Below are 20817 nucleotides of genomic sequence, written 5' to 3' on the forward strand. Positions count from 1 at the left end.
GGTCAGCAGCAGGTTGGAGTCCAGTTTGTACTTCCTGAGGACCCCTACAATCAATTCTTTGGTCTTTGTCACATTGAGCTGCAAAGGATTCTGCTTGCACCATGTGACAAAGGACTTACTCACAGCCTCCCTCTCATCACCCATGTATCCAACCACCACAGAGTCATCAGAAAACTTCTGAAGATGGCACATCTCTGTGCAGTGGCTGAAGTCTGTGGTGTAGAGGGTAGAGAGCTGGTCCAGATGGGCGTAGACACGATTGAGCAGGTAGATGATGGTGTCCTCAGCTCCGAGGCGGGGCTGGTGGGGGAACTGAAGGGGATCCTGTTGTGGCATGACAATAGGCTGGACCCATACATAGCAATGAAGGCACTCGGGTGCTGAGTCTATAACCAGGCTATGGCAGAGTGGATAGAATAGAATAATCCTTTAATTGTCCCACAAGGGGAAACTTGGTGGATAATGTCACAAGCAGCCCCGCCTGTCTAAAGTGTTATGTCCCATGCAGTCCTTGCTATAACTTGTGTCCGTCGTTGGAGCTAACTCTGATAGCTTAGTCAGCTAGCCGCTAACTGGCTTTCTGGGCAGAGATACAATGGCTTGTCCGAGCTGCACTAACCCACCTCTCTTGGATGAGGATTGGATCTCTGGGTAACGTTACTACATTTACTGTAATAACCACACAGGTTTACAGTTGGTTTTGAGCTCAGTCTGCTTTATTTTTTGATCACAGTATGTGAATATACGGTTATAGTGAGGAAGAAATTTTTTAATGAGATATTTTTAAGAGTTTGCAGCTCAGTGTGCCACTCTCTCTGTGCATATATGAGCTCACCCAGCAGTATCTTGCCTTCTCCCATCTGTATGCCAGTAATTATTTGAGTAGAATATTTATCTATATAATGTTTATTTGATTACACTTTAAATTCAGGTCATAGAGAGGGTATTGTTTTCTTTTACACATGCACATTTAATAAATTAAAGCGGTAGCATCCAAAACAAATCTTTATTACAAATCACTCCGGTTGATAAAAATGTGAATTCTGGCGCCTGGCAGTACCTTGAAGCAGCAGGTACGCCACCTGGTGAAACTGAGGTGAAGTGCACCAAAACTTCAGATTTTGTTAGAATTATGTGACCTGTGTGTTTTGAAAGCAATTGTTGTCTATAAGCTTCTGTCTCTTCTGCAGAACATTAAGTTTCTGATTCATGATTTCCAAAAGGCAGCTTGGATGTAATCCAATAATGAAAACATGGCAGACATTAAACACTGAAGAATTGAATTTATTGTACACAAAACTGGCAGTTTCAAAATAAAACATATTGAGGTCAAGTCTGGTTGATCTATTCCTGTCAGTAAAACACATTAAACAACTATAAAAATAAAACTGTTGCTTTTCAAACTGTTTGTCTGATTAACTTTAACCCTGAGCACATCAGCAGAATTACCCACACTTTATAACAGCAAAACAATAACAGGATGAACTGTGCAAAAAATCTTAATATGCAAACTGAAGAAAAAAAACCTAATATTGAAAAGCATTTAAATGTGATTTATAATATTGAGATAAAAACCTGACCTTTCTATTTGGCTCGAACAGTATGTGAGATCTAGCTTTGTTGATGCTGACATGCCTGTAACAGTAACTACACTTGTGTAGTAGGACTCCTAATGTTTTTGGTTTTGTTTATTTGTTTAAGCTACAAATCAATTGATGAATAACTTAGAGCTGCCATAAAGTGGACCCTACTTTATCTCCCTTCTGGACAATTCAGTGGGCTAAAATTTACAAAGTAAACATGAATTTGATGAGACTTGAAAATATGAATTGTTCACTGGTGGAGTGGAACATGAAGTCTTTAGCTCTTTTTCCAACAATCTTTTCTATAACCAAAGATTTCTGCAGTCAGTCTCTTCCTGCTGGCCTGAGGCAGGTTGAAGAAACATCGTCACAGGCTTCACCTTTCAACCCGAAAGCTGTGTCCTTGTTTTTTTATATTCTATGATTTATGATGAACAAATATTTAAAAGGTCATATTGATCGTATAAAACTGAGGCAGATATATAAATCCCTAAAATTTTTCAAAAACATTTGCATTAAATTTGGGATTTAAATAATCTGATCATCACATTATGTTTTCAATATTACAAACTTTTTTTTAGACACATGAACAGTGACGTGAATAACGGCGTTAAAAGTACTTTTATCAGTAACTAGTAATCTAGTTACTATTCAGTCTTTACAGTGCAGTTACCCTTACTAACAAGGAAATGCAGTGCGGACGCGTTACTATTTTTCAACACTCAGACAGTTGAAGCTGTCCTCAGGGGGAAACAATCACACAAGTGCTGCTGATTTGCTGAGGAAAAATAGCCATGATAAACCAATCACATGACCAATTTAAGATGACATAGCAACAACCCAAGACAACCCTGAGTCTTCACTTTTGTGTTAAAAGTGTGTTGATAGGCCACGTAAAACTAGAGTCATGATAAAAAATATATATATATTTAATGTTTTTTCCTGAATACTATCGTTGTTTGTGTTTGCTGCAAGAAGAATCAGTAAAAACTTAGAAAAAGCTCAAAAGCACTCTCCACTTGTGAGCAAAAATTTAAAAAACAAAACCACCCTTTCATATTGGTGTTCTGTAAATAGTTTGAAATAGTTATCAGGTCTTTAAGTTTGATGTCATTAACCGTTTCTGGGTCCCACAGTCAAAGGATCACTGTGGCATCATTGAGAGTTACAAACTGTCTAAATCTAAAAATAAATCTTTAATAAAATGATCAGTGTTCTGCTCTACCAGGTGTAACTATTACGTTTAACATCCAGGCATCCATGAAAACAGAATTTATGAAATTTTACAGAGTTAGAAGTTAGCAGGAAGTTAGCTCGCTAGTTTCCACTTAAACATAATACACCAGGTTCTGACTGAGAGATTTCGAAAAAATGAAAACAAACAGCTCTGCTATCATAACCTTAAGACCATGCTGTATAACTGACATCACTGACTTTTGGTCTCAGTAACCAGCAGCTTTGCCTTTTTTCCTTTCATCAGACCATGCAGAGATACAGTTGCCCGCCTTTTCCACGGCGTTAACTGTGTTGTAGAATTTTGCTACTTTATGTCCCAGAGCTTCAAGACCATCAACTACATCCTGCAGGGCAAAGAAGAGAGAGACTCAGATGGAACAAAACCTGTAGAAATGATTAACTTATAATTTAAATACACTGAATAAATTACCTTTTCAAGCTTGGATTCAAGTTTTACTTCACTTTGAGAGTCTACAAGAACAACCAGAGTATCAATTGCCTCCTTAAGACTCTTTCTAAACCAAAGGTGGTTCATGAGCGCCTTGGAGAGAAAAAATAAATCTATGAGGTGAGAAAGTGATGATTACAGGGTCAATTAGGTTGAAGAATCTTGTTACTATGATGCAAGCTCTAGCAGCAAAGACAGGCATCAGTCCGCATCAATTTATTTTATTTAATACGTAATGGCACCTTTGTGTTTACCATGCATACGTACCGAGGCCACAGCCGGTGGAATCATTTCAGCACCAGACCCTCCAATCACCAGTGTCGTCGACTGATTCTTCAGCACAGAAGGGGCCATATTGGAGGGAGGCCGCTCCCCTGAGAAATACAACAAAGACAGGTGTCGCACGCTACAGCCGCTCTATCACGTGACGCATACTGCTCCGATGTGCTACAAGGTTATAAGCTGCGTTACGCTATGTCGCAAGTTTTGTGAGGTGCTTTTGTGATATTCAATGGATCGGATTACATTTTTTATTTCTCTCCGATATCCGATCCAGTAATTTAGGTCAGTATCAGACCGATACCGATACGCAATATCAGATCGGCCCATCTCTAAGGTTAACCCACTTCAATGGAGACGAAACCCAACAATAAGATGAGCCCCTTATGAGCAAGTACTCGGTGACAGTGTGAAGGAAAAACTCCCTTTTAACAGCAAGAAACCTCCAACAGCACCAGGCTCACAGAGGGGCAGCATCTGCTGTGACCAGCTGAACAGTGAGGTGAGGAAGACAGGACAGATTTAGAGAGCTTATATAATTTGTGATTATAGAAGTTCACTCAGAGCTCAACTGTGTCTGTTTTTGAACATTGAAAACATTTCAGCAGGCTATGACATTAAATGAAAAATGCCATTTTAATTCAAATTTACCTGATGTGCTTTGGTTTGGCAGTTTTGCTGATTGTTTTAACGATCAACAAAACATGATGCGCCACAATGAATTATGAAATGACATTTTCTCCTCTAATTTCCTCAATGGTGCTTTTTTTGGTACTATTAGATTAAAAATCCATGGTGTGCAGTTTCCCCAGGTGTTGTTGTATTTTCTTTCAAATTTCTTATGTTGCGACATGCTAATACGTACAAACATGCATATTTATCAAGTATATGTTATATTAACCATGCTTAACACATTAGTTTAGAAGATGAATTAAAATTGCAAATTAGCACTATAAAAATCAGAACTGAGGTCCAGAATATTTGTTAATAAATATTAAATTCAGAAGGAATCCTGCTGATCTCTTACCATGAAAGATGTTATCAGCTCTACCACAGAAGTCATTTAGATGGTTGTTGAGGATGATTCCAGTGCTTGAAGAGAGGACATTGGACCCAAATCTGTAAAGAGTAAACATTAAATGAACTAGGTCTAAACCCTGTGACACACTGTTGTGGAAAAGTCAGCTGGTTTCTAACAGTGAAACAGAATGATGCAGGTACGGACTCGTCGTTGATGCTGCTGGTGACAGACACAGCAGATCCATCTTCAGCCAGCACAGATACATGTGTGGTGCCGATGCTGTCCAGATACGAGTTTTTGCCGTAATACTGGGAATCGTGAGTCTTGTCGCTGCTGATCAAGCTCCGTATGTGGTTGGCAAAGCTATCCACTGTCAAATTCTTTGCCATCTGTGTGAAATACAGAGCAATGGAATTACACAAAATGAACAATAATCATAATATTAATAACAACACATACTAAAATACTTAGAGACAAATATAGAAGTAATTTAGGTTTATCTGCTTTTAAAACATTTATTTATACTTATAGGTTTTAAAAGTTACATCACTGCTCAGAGTTACTGGGAAAAGCTGAGACACAAAGCATTTTTTCAGAGTACTCTATGCAGTAAAATAATAAATACATCCTCAGTGCTTCTATAAGAGCTTATAGAAGAGGGTAAGTAGTGATGTGCAAATGCCCTTGATAAACTGATCATTAACACAAAGTCACAATCTCACCGCAGCAAATTAACCCAAAGTCCGACTGTGCAAAGCTCAGAGATATTACAAAAAACAAAACAAACAAACAAACAAAAAAAACAACACTTCAGACCACAACTCATTATCAATGTGCATAAACCGACTGTGGTGGGATGTGGTTTGTGGATGAGCTGCAGGCGGGGGTGGAGCAGTGGGTTCAGGCAGAGCAGAGACTCATGTGGTATTGCTCCGTTTACCCGTTTAGTCACTTAAATATAATCATACTATATGCAACAAAGCAGGTGCAAATCTGTAGGATTTTAAGATACTTACTTTATCTGAGCTGAAGTTTGGATCTCTGATATATTTCTTTAATCCATTGGCAAATTTTAAAGCTTCAATATAACGGTGATAAAACAAAATCTTTTCATCAGTCGTCTTAGGTTCTGATTTCATTTCGTATCCTGAAAAAATAAATAATTATTTCTTTTATTTAAAACATCATTTCTTAGTGTATCACATTTGTAAAGATTGTTTCATATAAGAAAATGATCCTTATCAAACTCTACATGCTAGAAGCAACAATCAGGAACCTTTCATGATGTTGAGGATGAGGCCGAGTATGGCTCCCCCTGCAGGGGGCGGAGGGAAGTACATCCGGTACTCTCCCAAAGAAATATTCCACGCATCAGTCACATTAGCTTGATATAATGCCAAGTCCTCCAGTGTGAGTTTTCCTCCTGAGCAAAAACAGTGAAACGAATGATTCTGCTGAGCAAAAATGAACACAATGCATTTCATAATCAAGAGTTTGAATGGATCCAGACAGATCACAGTGTGGCCTGTGAGGGATGACAGATTTTTATAGAACCAATTAATTTTCTAATTTGTAATTAGATCATTGTGTCTGGCAGACATAGAAAATGTTCAGAAAGAGAGCAGGACGACTCCCGTCTGATAATACCTGCTTTCTGTATGTCACTGATTAAATTCTTTGCTATTGTTCCGTTGTAAAACACATCTGGTCCCTCGTTTGCGATCGTCTCCAAAGTGTCAGCCAGTTTCTCAAATTTCACAGTATCACCGGTCTTAAGCAGGTTCCCATTTTTATCTAAATATAACTCCCTAAAAGACAAAGACAGTGAAATAAAGCTGAAACATTCATTGTTTGCTCTTCGTATTTTTGAAATCACATTGTGGGTGTATTTCATACCTTATTGACGTATTATTAATGCGTGGGATGTAATGACCTTGGTAGTAAGGAATAGGGAATCCTTCTCTGGCTAATTTGATGGTCGGCTGAAAGAGGTCGGCCCACGGCAACTTCCCATACAGCCGGTGTGCCACTTCATAACCTCGAATTTCCCCAGGAACCCCAATCCATCTGCTATCTGGTTAGATAGATAATGGATAGTCAGTGCTGGAAAGTAACTCGTACATTTACTTGTGTTTTGAGTAAACTGTAAGGTCCTGACCTTTAATGATCTGAGATGACATTTGTTATAATTTGGTGCTTTGTAAATAACTAACATATAAACTAACTAACATACATATAAATAACATTTTGCATCCTACACTTACTTTTAGTTTATTTCACTATATTTACACTATTTCTGGCTTAAAGAAGCATTTAGTATATCTTATATTTACTTTTCTTACTGTTTATGCAGCCTGTGTGCAGGAGTGTAGCACAGAACTCTTGGCCCCATAAATAAATGTTGTCTGTAGCCCCCTTTCTTTTCTTGATTCATCTTTCTCACACATATTCTAATTTCTATTTTCTTTTTTTTTTATATCTGCCACAAGTGAACTGCTCCAATAACTACTCCCAGTTCTTATTGCTGTCCATCCCATACTCAAATGCTGTTAAAAGACGCTTCTTAACAGAGACTATGCTGATTCTACATATGGATCCACAGCTTCGCTTCAAAGTCAACACACTATAGACGATCAGGGAGTAATGCAGGAAGGTCATTTGTACTCTGCTGACAGCAACATAAGAGACAGGGACATGTGCATCCACAGTAACCTGTGTCTCTGGCCCCACTTCAGCATCTCACAACATTTACAGCTTCACCTCCACAGACAGATAATCTGCCACAGAACGAGTGGAGATTAGCCAAATTAGAAACAATGACTGATAAAGATGGACTTGTGAGGCAAGTTAAGATTGGTCTTGGGGAGGAATTTACATTAATTGAAGACCAGAAAATGGGAAAGATGGGACAGCATTCTGGCAAGAAAGCTTTAATGTTAGCTTATAACCAGCTGTTGTTGTTTAGCTGGTTTGTTGTTGACTGCCTGGAGTTGGAAGTGCTGATTGTCCAGTCTGTTTACAGTAATTAAATAATAATGTTTATGCACTCCTTAGTGTGTTAGAGTCCTGACTTTAATTCAGGAGATGAGGTTTGAGGTGAGGAGGAGGGTGACATTTTAATAAGATACCAGTCATGCTGTCTCTTTCCTTCGCTTCTTTGATGACAAGAACCCTATCTCAGGTGATCAAACAAAGGTATGATCCTTCATATCTTGAGTTTGTCTTGCAGACTAAAGTGCTGAATTTAAAAAAATACCTTTACAGATAACTGACTGCCCCTTTAAAACTTTTGTGTTACATCTTGTGCATGATTTGGAGAAAGACTTGTTAGGACCTGTTTGGAGAAAAACCTGACTACTTCAATTTCTCTGGCTTTTTAATAATACTAATTAGCATGTGTTTCATTGTGTTTATGTTAGATTACTCTGACAGATGTCATATAGGACACCGACTCACTGTCTTGAATAACTGCCGACAGCCAAACCCTCTGTAGTGGTTTGCTTGATCTCTTTTTTCTTTTCTTTTTTATTATCTCTGTTTTGCTTTCTTGAGGAAAGAGGAATGACTCACAGTGTGCATTAACAGTGACCTGTACAGAATAAATTAGCTGTGGCATAAAGGTGAGTCCAAGAGCAGATTAGACTAAACCATCATAAATATTAGCATTATGGCAGAAAAACAGCCCACCTTGCTTCCACTCTGTGGTGTTAGAACACAACTTAAGCAGGTCAGAGGTCACGGTTTTGGGGACAGTCTCTCTGGAGTTGATGATTTTCACTTTACCTTTGAAAAGATGACATATTATTATGTTATTCCCCAGCGGGGCTGAGCTAAGAGGAGGGAGGGTGTCTTGTTACCGGAGCTGTCCATCACAGTGAATATGACCCCGCCTCCGATCCCCGAACTCTGTGGGTTGATGATGGAGGTGCACAGCAGCGCAGCAATGGCAGCATCTACTGCAGAGCCGCCTTTCTGAAGAATGTCCCTGAAACAGTTCATTGTTATCACTTTAGTGTTATTGTTATCATGTGTGCACAACTAATTTAATTTTAATCTTTATTAAAATTATAATGTCCCACAATTAAATTGCCATGACTGAATAACACGACGATGTGTTGTCTTTGTTGTTGCTGCATGTGCTAGGGATGCACAGTTCACTGAATTTTAATCTCAATCACGTCCCACAATGAAATTAACCTAATCACCCCAAGACACTGCAATAAGCTAGAAATGAAGGTGGCATGGCTCTCCAATGCTCCAATGTCTTGAAAATTATTATAAGGCTGCACAGCTTAGAGTCCTGATAGCATGGTGTGATCCGACATGTGATGCCAGGTGGAAAAAAAATAGATCAGGATAAAGTGCATGTCCCTCTCCCGGCTATTCACGGGGATAAACCATTATTGCATTCACTTTTAAACAAAGTATCCAACTGCATAAAAGTACCACTGAGCATCTGGCTCCAGGAACTTAGAGACAAAATGTTTGAAGTGATGCAAGAATACTACGCTGGCCAGCATATGACACAGAATTCACCCCCGCAAAAACTGGTTTAAATATTGATGCAACTTTGTTATTACCGCATACTGAAAAATATCATCTCAATAAGGTGTCGATTAGGGATGCACCGATACCGATACTGGTATCGGGTATCGGCCTCGATACCACATTTTCTAAAGTACTCGTGCTCGTTAAAAGTCCCCCGATACCGAGGACCGATACCACGGTCTGAGACCTGTCTATGTTTGAGCGGCATGTAAACGGTTAATCACAGGCGCCGAGTGCCCACCCCCAGGCCAAAGCTGCAGCTCAGAGCTGGGAGAAGGCGAGGCGAGACAAGTCAGCCGTGTGGAACTATTTCAAAGTGAACGAAGACGCGAAAACAAAGGCGGACTGCAAATTGTGCTCAACGAAATTGTCCAGAGGAGGCTCAAAAGGTAGCGCATTTAACACAAGCAATTTAATAAGCACCAAAAACACGACAACGAGTACAAAGAGTTTACCCACGCTTATTTACCCATGCTTATTAGCACAGAGGAGCATAGCTGATGCTATAGCAGTGGGACGGAAAATAGTTGGGCATTTTAAACATTCCGCCTTAGCCTACTCCCGCCTCGAGGACATTCAGGGACAGCTCAACCAGCCAATAAAGAGACTGCAGCAGGACGTACAGACGTGCTGGAACAGCACGTATTACATGCTCCAGTCCCTCATTGAGCAAAAGCGAGTGCTGGGCGTGTCCCAGCACGAACTCCCCGACTATCTCACCGCTCACCAATGGGCTCTTATGGAGACGACTGTTGCCATCCTCGCCCCCTTTGAGGAACTAACTAAAAAAGTGAGCAGCTACGACGCACTAGCCTCTGATGTCATCCCAGCTGTGACTGTGCTAGTGAGACTTCTAAACAGAGAAACAGACGAACAAATTTAAAATTACATTTTGGTTTTTTATAATTATTTATTCTGTAATATGTTGCATACAACATGCTTTTCATTTTAAATAAATGTTCTTAATTCCAAACTAGTCTCTTGTTGTTATTTTTTTTTTGTTAAATTATAGGACTAAAGCTGTTACCTGTAAATTTAAATCATGTTTTTATTAAGTACTCGGTATCGGTATCGGTATTGGCATCGGCGAGTACTGAAATGCAAGTACTCGTACTCATACTCGTTTCCAAAAAAGTGGTATCGGTGCATCCCTAGTGTCGATACCTTTTTAACAAATGTCAGACAGTTGTTGTTTTTTTACATTTTTATAAATGCATGTAAAGGGAAACTGACAAAACAAATTTCTATGACCTACTCAATACTACAGACAGAAAGGAAACTGTCTACCACCTACATTAAACTCAGATGAGAGACAGAGGCCGGAATAAATCCATCTGAAGAAGATTGGTCTAATATATGTAAAACCACAGCCACTACGTCAAGCTCCGATTCATGGAGAGAGTTCACCTGGAAACAAAACTCTGAGGTTTTTTAATCACCCCTAAGATTAAAGAACTCCAAAGGAAAAATGCTGAAAATGGTAAATGTTAGGGCTGGGCTATATCATACCGTTCACGGTAATAATTTTGGGCAACGATGGGAAAATGACATATCACGATAGAATATGGGTAAAACGCGCATGCGCAGTGCCTATGTTTACATACGCACATGGCGGCGACACAGAATGAGAAGAGCGAAAGTGGATCGTTAAATGAAACGGATGAACCAGAATTGGTTTGTAAAAATGCTGCAGCTTCAGTGGTGTGGAACTGGTTTAGCTTTCGTCCTTCAGACACACAACAAAGCACTATTTTTGGTAGAGCATGCTAGCGGGCCGTCGTTATTACCGTGTTGTTTGGAAAATACGGCACACTTAAAATCAATCCTTTGATTTTTCTGAAAATCGACAGTGCCCCTTATAATCCCGTGTGCCTTATGTATGAATTCTGGTTGTTTACTGACCTCGAAACGATTTTATGTACATGGTGCACGAAAATCTGTCAGATGTTTTAGTACGACTTTGCTAAGCTACGAAGCCGCACCGCTCGATGGATTGTCGGAGCATTACAGCTATCGTAGTCAGGAGCTTCGCGGAGTGATACGTACTGTGCTTCAACATAATATTACAGTATTGTGTGTGTATAACCTCTTTTTAAGTTTTGTGGATATTATACATGGTTATGCTGAGGATATGTCGGCCAATTTCCACTGGAAATGCCTTTTGGTTAAACTGTCAGCAAGGAATTTGCATTTGCATTGTTACATTTTTATATAACTTTAATGCACATAAAAAAAAACAGCTGCTTGTTTAAGTGAAAATACATTGATGGGGTTTTTTGCACTAATAAAGTTGTGGAGTTGTAAAGCATTTTGTCTAGTGTCAAACAGTGTCAGTTATATTGTTATCGCAAATTTTCAAATGTATATCGTGATAAATATTTTTGGTCATATCGCCCTGCTCTAGTAAATGTTGCAGGAAATGTGGATTAGGGCTGCCATGATTAGTCGACTTGTCACGATTACATCGACTATAAAAATCGTTGACGACCAATTTAATAGTCAACGCGTCGTTTGAAGCTTTGTAAGATTACAAAAGACACAGGAATAAGTAGTAGGATTTAAGAGTGTAATAACGGACTGAAACAGAAGATGGCAGCACTGCATGTACAAGGATGCCAGCTGCTGTTAAACCCTGAAGAAGAAGAAGAAGCAGCGTCCCAGAATTCATAGCGCGGCCCAGCTCAGTTGTCAACAATGGCGGCAGCTAGTTAGTTTTAATATTACTCTTATTATTCTTTCTGGGTCACAAAATAAAGTTTAACATATTTTCAGGCGAGAATGCAGCTGTGTAAACCTCAAATATCTGCTCAGTTTATCAAGACACCACATATTTTCAAAAGCGCTCCGACGTTTTCGGAGACGTCTGTTACCCACCAGCTCAATACCTAGCCCGGGTTCAAGGCTCACTAGAGCTCGTGAGAACACCGGACTCCCGGCAAATCATTTCCAAACCCACCGCTGTCTTTCACTACTCAGGTTAAATATATATAAGTCACTTAGATAACTTAAAATGTTATTGTTTGGCTTTTTTCAGTATTTTATTTGTTCCTGAGTAAATCAGTTTGGCTGAGATTAAAGTTATAGTTTTTACACAGCTGAGTAAGCAGACAGCTGATTATCAGAAGTGTGAGATGCTCAAGAATATACTCCGGTGTCCTGTTATATTTTAGATAGCAAGGAGTTTATTAAACTTCACCGAAACAATCTGCAAATTTCATTACAAATTAAACAATCATCTTGTCTTTATTTTTAGTTAGCACAGACCTAAAACACTTAAAGCTGTAAGCTAATGATAGTTATATAAGAGCAGATACTGCTGGTGCAATGAGCTGTAGGTTTTAAGCTCAGTGGATGCATAATCTGATTAGTCAACTAATCGCAAAAATAATCGGCGACTAGTCGACTATCAAAATAATCGTTTGTGGCAGCCCTAATGTGGATAAACTTCAGTGGGCCACTTCCATATTTTTGGAGAATGTCCTAAAATCGCCCCCTACTGGACAGAAGTGGTCTGAAGAACCAAGCAGATAACTGGGTTACATCTTGAGAGGAGTTTCAGTGTCTCTTCCTTAGGCAACATTCCAATTGGACTGAAGAAACAAGACAGATACCTGCTACAGGTATTTCAGGTGGTCAGCCAAAAAGCTATAACACATAAGTGGTTGAATAAGGAACCTCCAACTGTTTCGGACTGGACAGAAATACTACACGAAATTCACGTTATGGAGCGACTAACCTTCTCCTTGAGACTGTCCTCAGAAAAATGTGAGCAATACTGGAAGAAATGGAAACGTTTTCTTACTGAGAAATTACTCTATAGTCTTGTGGTATTCCTTTATATCATCTCTGGTAATAATATGTATCCAAGTTGTACATAATTCTCAACTTGTAACCTTGTGCATGTCAAACTTATACCTAAATGGCCTAATCTCCCTGATTTATTTTTGTTTGGTTGGTCCTCCTTTTGTTGTCTTATGTTCAAATGTTATTGTCTATAAAAATGGAAGAAGAAAAAAAACACTCGATAAACAAAAAGTTGTTTTTTTTAATTAACGTGATCATTTCCAGACAAACAGGAGGGTCTTAAATTGTATAAATCCACTTTTTCGGGTGTCTGTGAGGAGCCTAGCAACAGGACTGTGGACAAGCTGGAGACAGGGCAGAGAGGACTAACTGAGACCAGTGTAAAGTCAGTTGCAATCATCCAAGTGGGAGGAAATGAGAGCATGAATTCCAATTTAACCATCTTTCACAGAAAGAAAAGTCCTCATTTCAGTATTTAACCACCAAGTTAAATATGTCAAATATCACACCAAGATTTTTTCCATAGGGTTTGATGCTGGACAGATGAAGCTGACCACAAAGCTCTCTGATGGAACTGAGCACTTTGTGTGCTCAGTTTCAGTAGAATTGCAATTTAAACAGCAGTTTAAAAGTGAAAGGATTTAATCCTGTGTTAGGTTTTGGTAATTGCACTGAACCTGCACTGAATTTAGGTGAATAAGGAGGACCAACTTTATTTTGATCCAAAGACTTATACATTAGTGAGAAAGTTAAAATTTGTATGAAAAAAATGCAGAAAAGACAGTAGCATTGTGTTTGCAAATAAAAAAAAGTGGAAGTAAATTATTACATACGGTTTCAAACAAAAAAACTGAGAAAAATATTAAAAGTTGTAGCAAAAAAAGCTTAAATAAGACTGAAGATTACAAGGTTTAAATTAACTGAATTGAACGCTACATGAGAAAAAGCCGAGTAATCAAAAAAAGAAATGACAGAATCAGAAAAATGGTGAATGTAAGCTGATATTCTTCAGGGGACTGGGAAGACTTGATACTAGAATTGTGACTTAAACAAGTTGATACCAAGGGTTATGCTAGTTAGCTGATATGCATTTACACGTAAATGTTTTTGTAATATGGTAAATGGTAATATGGTAAATGGCAACACAGACTTAACAATGTGGTGTATGCCATACAGTGCAGTGAGGAATGCCCAGACCTCTACATTGGAGAGACCAAACAGCCACTTCACAAGCGCATGGCACAACACAGAAGAGCCACCTCCACAGGACAAGACTCAGCTGTCCATCTGCATCTTAAGGATAGAGGACACTCCTTCGAGGATGCCAATGTTCACATTTTGGACAGAGAGGACAGATGGTTTGAAAGAGGAGTGAAAGAAGCCATCTATGTCCACTGTGAGCGACCATCTTTGAACAGAGGCGGTGGTTTACGACACCAACTCTCTGCCATCTATAATCCAGTTTTGAGATCCCTTCCCAGGCGCCTTAACGCCCTCTCACACCCTGGGCCATCTGACCTCAGGAATTCGCATGATAAGGTGGGGCCAGGTTTCACAATGAACTCACCCGAAACTCTGGCTGATTGGGACCCACACCCAGTTCCACACCTTGGCTCAGGCGATTAGAGGATCATCAGGGGGTCCTTTTGTCCCTCTGTGGGGGGAAACTCCCACCAGGTTTATATCTGGGACTCTCCACCATTTGACCTTAGAACTGAAGAAGCCTCTCGGATGAGAAGTGAAACGTCTTCAAGTAACTTAAAGAAGTCCAGACGCTTTTCTTTGCAAGCTCCTTTGACTACGATGACCTGGATGACTGAGAACCTTCACAGACATGGTAAATGGCTTTTCTACTAGCAAAGGGCTTTATACAACTTGTTCATTCACCCAAGTTTTCAGTGCTACCTAACTAACATCCAAACACATTCACACTCCGATGGATGCATCGGAGAGCAACCTGGGGTTAGTATCTCGCCCAAGGATATTTGGCATGCAGACTGGGATCGAACCAACAACCGGTTAAGAGGTGACCCGCTCTACTACCTAAGCTACAGCCCCCATATGCCACTAATCATTCAAATAAGATACACTTTTTGTTTAACTGACTGAATGGTATGCATTGTTCTTCACAATCTGCAGCAAAAAATCTTTAAAAATTTCTTTTCATGTTGGCTTGAAATAAAATATCACTGTTGGTACTGCAGCTTACTGCAACACAAGTATGCGTTTAAATTAGGAGAGGCAAAGTGTGATATCCACATGTTGGACCAGCATGTCTATTACACGCTTTACCCTGATACTCTACTGATATTATTCCCTATATGCCTCTATGTTGTCTATATGTTGTCAGCACAGACGATGTCAGTAACAATAGTGATTTTTCAGTTGGGAACAAAACAGGTCTTAGATCCGGGTCTTTGAAGTTAATGATGGGATCTGATTACACACACACACACACACACACACACACACGAGTAAACAACAGTGGGTACAAAGAAAACCGTCTGGAAACCGTTACCTTGATGCTTTTTTAAAATTTTTGCTTAGCATATTTTAAGGTATATTTTGTTGTGTAACTGTCCATCGTTTGACTGTAAATAGTTTACATTTTATAAATATTATACATGCAATCAGAGATGGGTATTTGTTTTTGTTCCTTAAAATTTATTTTTGTTACTTGTTGAAAAAAATAAGCCGTAAAGCCATAAACCATTTGATATACTAATTTCTTTTACACATGATTTTACTTTATTTTTAATAAGTTATTTTCAAAGAAAATTTGAAGACCCGCTTGGGAGCCAAAGAGGACTCTTTTCAGTGAGTTGACCAGCTCTCTTAAGAGTTTGAATTCCCATCACTAGAAAGAAACATACCTTTAAATAGTTCTAAATAGCATTACTTGCATTATGACCTTCAGATCAATCTCTTGACCTTGAAGAAGAGGTCAGAGGTCAAATGTGGCATGATATTTTTAATCTCTATACCGTACTTTCTGTTGACAATACACACACATCTGTAAGAATCATAGTTTCTACGTTAAAGCTTTTTCTCCGTTTTTGACCAATAAATCATTTAGTAGGGAAAGAAGATTTTTCACTGATCTGCATTATACAGAATCACGTGGAATTTTGCCTTTTATATAAAGGCATATTGGTTTCATAAAGAAGTAGAAATTTAGTTAGGAGTAGTTATTTTGTAAATAGATGGGGGGGGGGGGGGGGGGGGGGGGGGGGGGGAGACATAACCACACACTTCCACGATGAGACGCGGGTTACGCAGTTATGTGAAAAACAAAAATGTGTCAGAAGTTTAAAATGTTACTCACCGTCCAATCTGTGAACATTTCTCGGAGTCTGCGGCCACAGCAGCTTTTGAGAAAGTGCAATCAGCACTAGTGGTGTCCTTGACACACTCACTTTTACCCATCCGATTACCAATAAAACCAGCTAGTGGAACAGCTACTAGAACACCTATTAGACAAACTGCACATACAACTAATAGGCAGCAAACTTTGGGCGGGCAAATAGAAGTTGTCTTTGCGCTCTCAACATCCTCGTCCTTAGCGTCCTCGTTGGGGGGACACATAGGAGTCGTATTTGCCCCCCCAACGTCCTCGTCCTCAGTGTCCTCGTTGAGGGGGGAAATGGGAGGCATATTTCCTCCCTCAACGTGCTCGGTTGATTCAGACATCGCTGCTTTCTTCTCTGCATAAACGTCGGTAATTCACTTCCTCTGACAGTTAACCGCCTGATTTCCCAGAACCACGTCTTATGCACATATATCCGCTGTGTGGGTACTGACAGGCACAACTTAGCAGAGAAGTGTGTTTGTGGTAAGCAGAGGTAGCTGCTACGACGTTTGATTGATTGATTGATTGATTGATTGATTGAATCTTTATTTTGAACATGTTGAAAAAGTACAACAACATAGAATTAAAAAGAGACAAACAAACAAAGCAAAACGAAAGGAAAACGAGCAACCACATGTACAAATAACTTTCATGTTCAAAAAGGAGCAGGAAGAAGCATAAGCTTATTTAATCCCACCCCTTATCTAGTAATCAATAGACTACAGAAATACCTCCTTGCAATTATATTATATGTTATGTGTGTTTGTGTTTGTTTGTTTTGTTTTTTTAATATTTATTATATGTACATATTTTTTTTTCTCTCTATCCATACATACATATATACACATTTTCAATAACCCCAGTAACACCTCAAAGGATGCACAACCTACAGATACATATACCAGCACACCCGTGCACCCGCACACACATGAAAATATTGGACAAGAACACCCTATCAAATCTCTACCTCCTCCCTGTACCCTGCAAAAACCATCTCCTTAAACCGCTTTTTAAACTGTGCCATGCTCGGACATTGCTTCATATCTTTACTTCATATCACTCCACACACAGAGATGCAAAAACTTTTTAATGTCATCGGATACGAGGATGTTTTAAATTTAATCCCCCCCTCAAATTGTATCCCCGTTCTCTTTTAGAAAACAGTTTGAATGTGTTTTACTTTACTCAAAAATGAAACACTTCTTGAAATTTTGTTATGTATATGATTTATATGAGACTTCCAGTTTAATTTATCATCTAAAATCACACCAAGAAACTTATGTTCAAGTACTCTTTCAATTTCCACACCATCTATATGAATCTGCACTTGTGCATTTCTAAGGGAATTCCCAAATAAGATTATTTTAGTTTTATAGATTTAGCGATAGTTTGTTCCTGTTAAACCATTTTTTAATTTTGCACATTTCTTAAGTAATTCTATCCAGCAGCTTCTTTAGATTCCCCCCAGAACAAAAAATATTTGTGTCATCTGCAAATAATACTAATTTTAATATATCAGATGTACGGTGGCCCTGAGAGGCCAAACGGACTGCAACTTCAGAAAACACTTGCAAAAAGAAAAATGCTGCAAAAAGAAAAATGCTGCAAAAAGAAAAACGCTGCAAAAAGAAAAACGCTGCAAAAAAAAAATGCTGCAAAAAGAAAAACGCTGCAAAAAGAATAGCGCTGCAAAAAGAAAAGCGCTGGAAAAGCACACGCAACACAACGGAAATAGGAAAAAACACAACGGAAATGTTCCTGGGGAGACAATAACCCGACGGACCAGTTGCACGAACCAAAACATGCTAACCAGCGGGACTGGGAGACACTTCAAAGAAGTGGAGGAGAGGTAAATGTGTTGTAATCTCATGATTCTAATAATACTACAGATATGTTTGCAGTGTTTGGGAGAAACTAAATACATGTAACACTGTCACGTATTTAAAATACAAAATATGAGTAACTGTATTCCGTTACAGTTACTGTTTAAATAGGTGATATTCAGAATACAGTTACTTTGTTGAAATAAATAGATTACACATCATTCTTTTCCTATTTCGTATTTTAGGCTATGCCCTCTCTATTTTTGGTAATTCCACTCTGGTGGAAACCCAAACAAAACACGCATTAAGAGGCTCTAATGCCTTTGTCTCAGTTTCGCGGCCCATGTCACCTCTACTTGCGGCAGTATAATGACATGACAAAATATTTGTCATGTTCAAAAAATTATTTAATATGAAGGCAATAGGCAGAGTGTTACAGGCATAGCGATAAAGAATGTGCCTTCATGGGCAGTGTAGTCCGTGCTGCAGGGAGAATGGACTACCATACACATCAAGTTTCTGTGAGTGAGGGAGGGAGAAAAAGGAAAGTGGAAAAGTATGAGTTCTCACCTAGCAGAAAAGGGAGATGGAAGCATGTAAATATAATAATAACCACTGCAGCCAAAAACAGTGCCTGACGAGTCCAGATGTAGGTACTCTGTTTAGACTCGACTGTACACTGTGTTCGTGTTTTCCTCCCAAATAATAAGTTCGGTTGGAGCAGCCTTTCAACGCCTCTCTCTGTCTGTTACTAGCAAAGTTGACCAAAACTGTGAAGCTAGTTCCAGGTGAGAGGCAGACACTGAACCCGACTTATTAGCTAGAGGTCCCTTTACAACAGTTCGGAGCTGCGGATATATATATATATATATATATATATATATATATATATATATATATATATATATATATTTGACTGCTTTGTAAAATAAATTGCTAAAATCATACAACTCATGTTTTTCAGGTTAAGATGTATTGTCCATTCTGTGGATTCCAGTTTGAGAACATGACAAAATTTTGCTGTTCCTGTGGAAAAGACATAAGTTTTGTACCAGCTAAAGATGCTTCCACAGAACAAGAACACTCAAGAGGTAATTTTTTCTGAACTTCCTGCTATTGTAACTCCAACTCATTTTAAAAAACTTAAAAGGGCAAGATTTGTTCAGGTGTTTGTAATTTACAGATAGTGTCATAAATTAAAAAAAAAAAAAAAATTTAAAAAAAAAGGAAAATTAGCGACATCAGGTGTCATGTGACTAATAAATCTGCATTTCTGAAAGCAAAGACATTTTTCTGCTGGATGTGACTGTGGGGAAGAGGTAGATTTTTTGTGCATTATGTTCATAAGTTTTTTGAATAATGACTTATTCATGTTTGCTTTTGAATTATAAACAACAATAGACCAATAAAGAGTCTCTCTGTCTTTCACCCTTTTCTGCTGTTCAGCCAAGTTGTTCAGCAGTTCTTCAAGTACCGTGAAGGTAAAGAGGCAGAAAGGAGGATGTTCTCAAAATCCAAAAAGAAATCAACGAAAACAGCGAAGGTATAAATAAAACGTTTTTTAAATGTTAATCTGTTGTCTGACAACACTTTTCTAATATGTGACCACTTTTTTTCCTGAAATGTAATCTAGATTTCTGTTGGGATCATGAACAAAAAAAAGACTGGCATGAGACCCATAAGAGGGAAATCACTACCATTACATGTTGACCCAAGCTGGTCAGCTGAGAGGCTGTTGGGTGCTGCCATTAAAAAAACTGAAAGATTTCAACCAAGATATGAAAGATGTAGAATACATCCTGCTCTACCCTGATGGCTCTCAAATAAAAAATATTCCAGGAACTGACACACCCTTTACGATTGAACTCTACAAAGAGGCCGTTGGCAAGTCTTACCAAAGAATTACACTATTTGTCTGCACCCTTGAGGACTTTTTGTCAGAATGTAAGTTAAATAGAATTGCCATTAATTCTTTTTTATAGTCATATTGTTAAAGAATCTTGTGATTACTGTGTTGAAATTTTAACCAAAGTATTTCCCACAGTTCCCACAGATGTTAGTGTTTCAGAAGATGAGGAGGATGATGAAGTTATCGTTAGGGTACCACCCGTTACGTCACCCCTCTCTGACACAGTGGTATGTAAATCTCAAGGATTCATTAGTTCGAGATGTTAGTGCTCTCAGTTCCGGCATAATGCATTCAATGTCTGGATATAAGACTAATATCATTCTATCGTTGTATATATAGTGGTAAGAATCTGAGCAGCCATAATCAACGAGTTTGGTGTTTGATGATTTTATCTGACAGCTTTGGTCAAGTCCAGAAAACAGTACACCAGAGCCTATATGTCAGTAAGTTGGCTACCTTCTAGCACATTGATCTGGCCTCTGTGGCAGGTATATAAACATCTAATGTTTTTAACACTTTAATGTTAGCATGTGATGGCCACAAAAGCATGTTATGTTTTATAACATTTTCTTTTTATCATTGGATCTATATTTTATAGGTTACCTTCAATATCCCAAACATCTGATGTGCAAGTATATAATACTCTTTTGTATAACAATGTTGCATATTTAATTGTTAAGTTTCATTTGCATGCCATTACATCTGCAGTTGTTATGGTATTGTGTTGTGTTTGTGTTTATGCTGAAGGTTCAGTGTGGTACAGAATCTCAAATGGCATCCACATCAGGAGAACATACTACAAGTTAGTCTTAAGTTA

The 20817-nt window shown here is 38.7% G+C and overlaps 1 protein-coding gene and 1 pseudogene across 3 annotated transcripts; one reads left to right on the forward strand and one right to left on the reverse strand.

Annotated features, from left to right (window-relative positions):
• Positions 1–699: 699 nt before the first annotated feature.
• LOC146507351 (glutathione hydrolase 5 proenzyme-like) lies at positions 700–16716 on the reverse strand. Of its 2 annotated transcripts, XM_085178902.1 has the most exons (12): positions 16245–16714; positions 8425–8552; positions 8255–8350; positions 6464–6641; positions 6215–6375; positions 5844–5990; positions 5584–5714; positions 4772–4956; positions 4574–4665; positions 3535–3641; positions 3250–3360; positions 703–3163 (listed from the first exon to the last, which is right to left on the reverse strand). In XM_085178902.1, the coding sequence occupies exons 1-12, from the start codon at positions 16607–16609 to the stop codon at positions 3026–3028; spliced, it is 1839 nt and encodes a 612-aa protein (XP_085035028.1). In that variant the 5' UTR covers positions 16610–16714; the 3' UTR covers positions 703–3025. The 2 variants fall into 2 exon arrangements, with proteins under 2 accessions (XP_085035029.1, XP_085035028.1); XM_085178903.1 differs by lacking the exon at positions 8255–8350 and having other exon boundaries at positions 700–3163; positions 16245–16716.
• A 2345-nt stretch (positions 16717–19061) lies between these two features.
• On the forward strand, positions 19062–20799 carry LOC146507352 (uncharacterized; annotated as a pseudogene). Its single transcript, XR_014877302.1, has 4 exons — positions 19062–19189; positions 19538–19634; positions 19725–20035; positions 20136–20799. The product of XR_014877302.1 is annotated as an uncharacterized LOC146507352 (transcript).
• The last annotated feature ends 18 nt before the right edge of the window (positions 20800–20817 follow it).

This window comes from Neolamprologus multifasciatus, chromosome 12 (assembly GCF_963576455.1).
Source record: "Neolamprologus multifasciatus chromosome 12, fNeoMul1.2, whole genome shotgun sequence".
Taxonomy (NCBI): Eukaryota; Metazoa; Chordata; class Actinopteri; order Cichliformes; family Cichlidae; genus Neolamprologus; species Neolamprologus multifasciatus.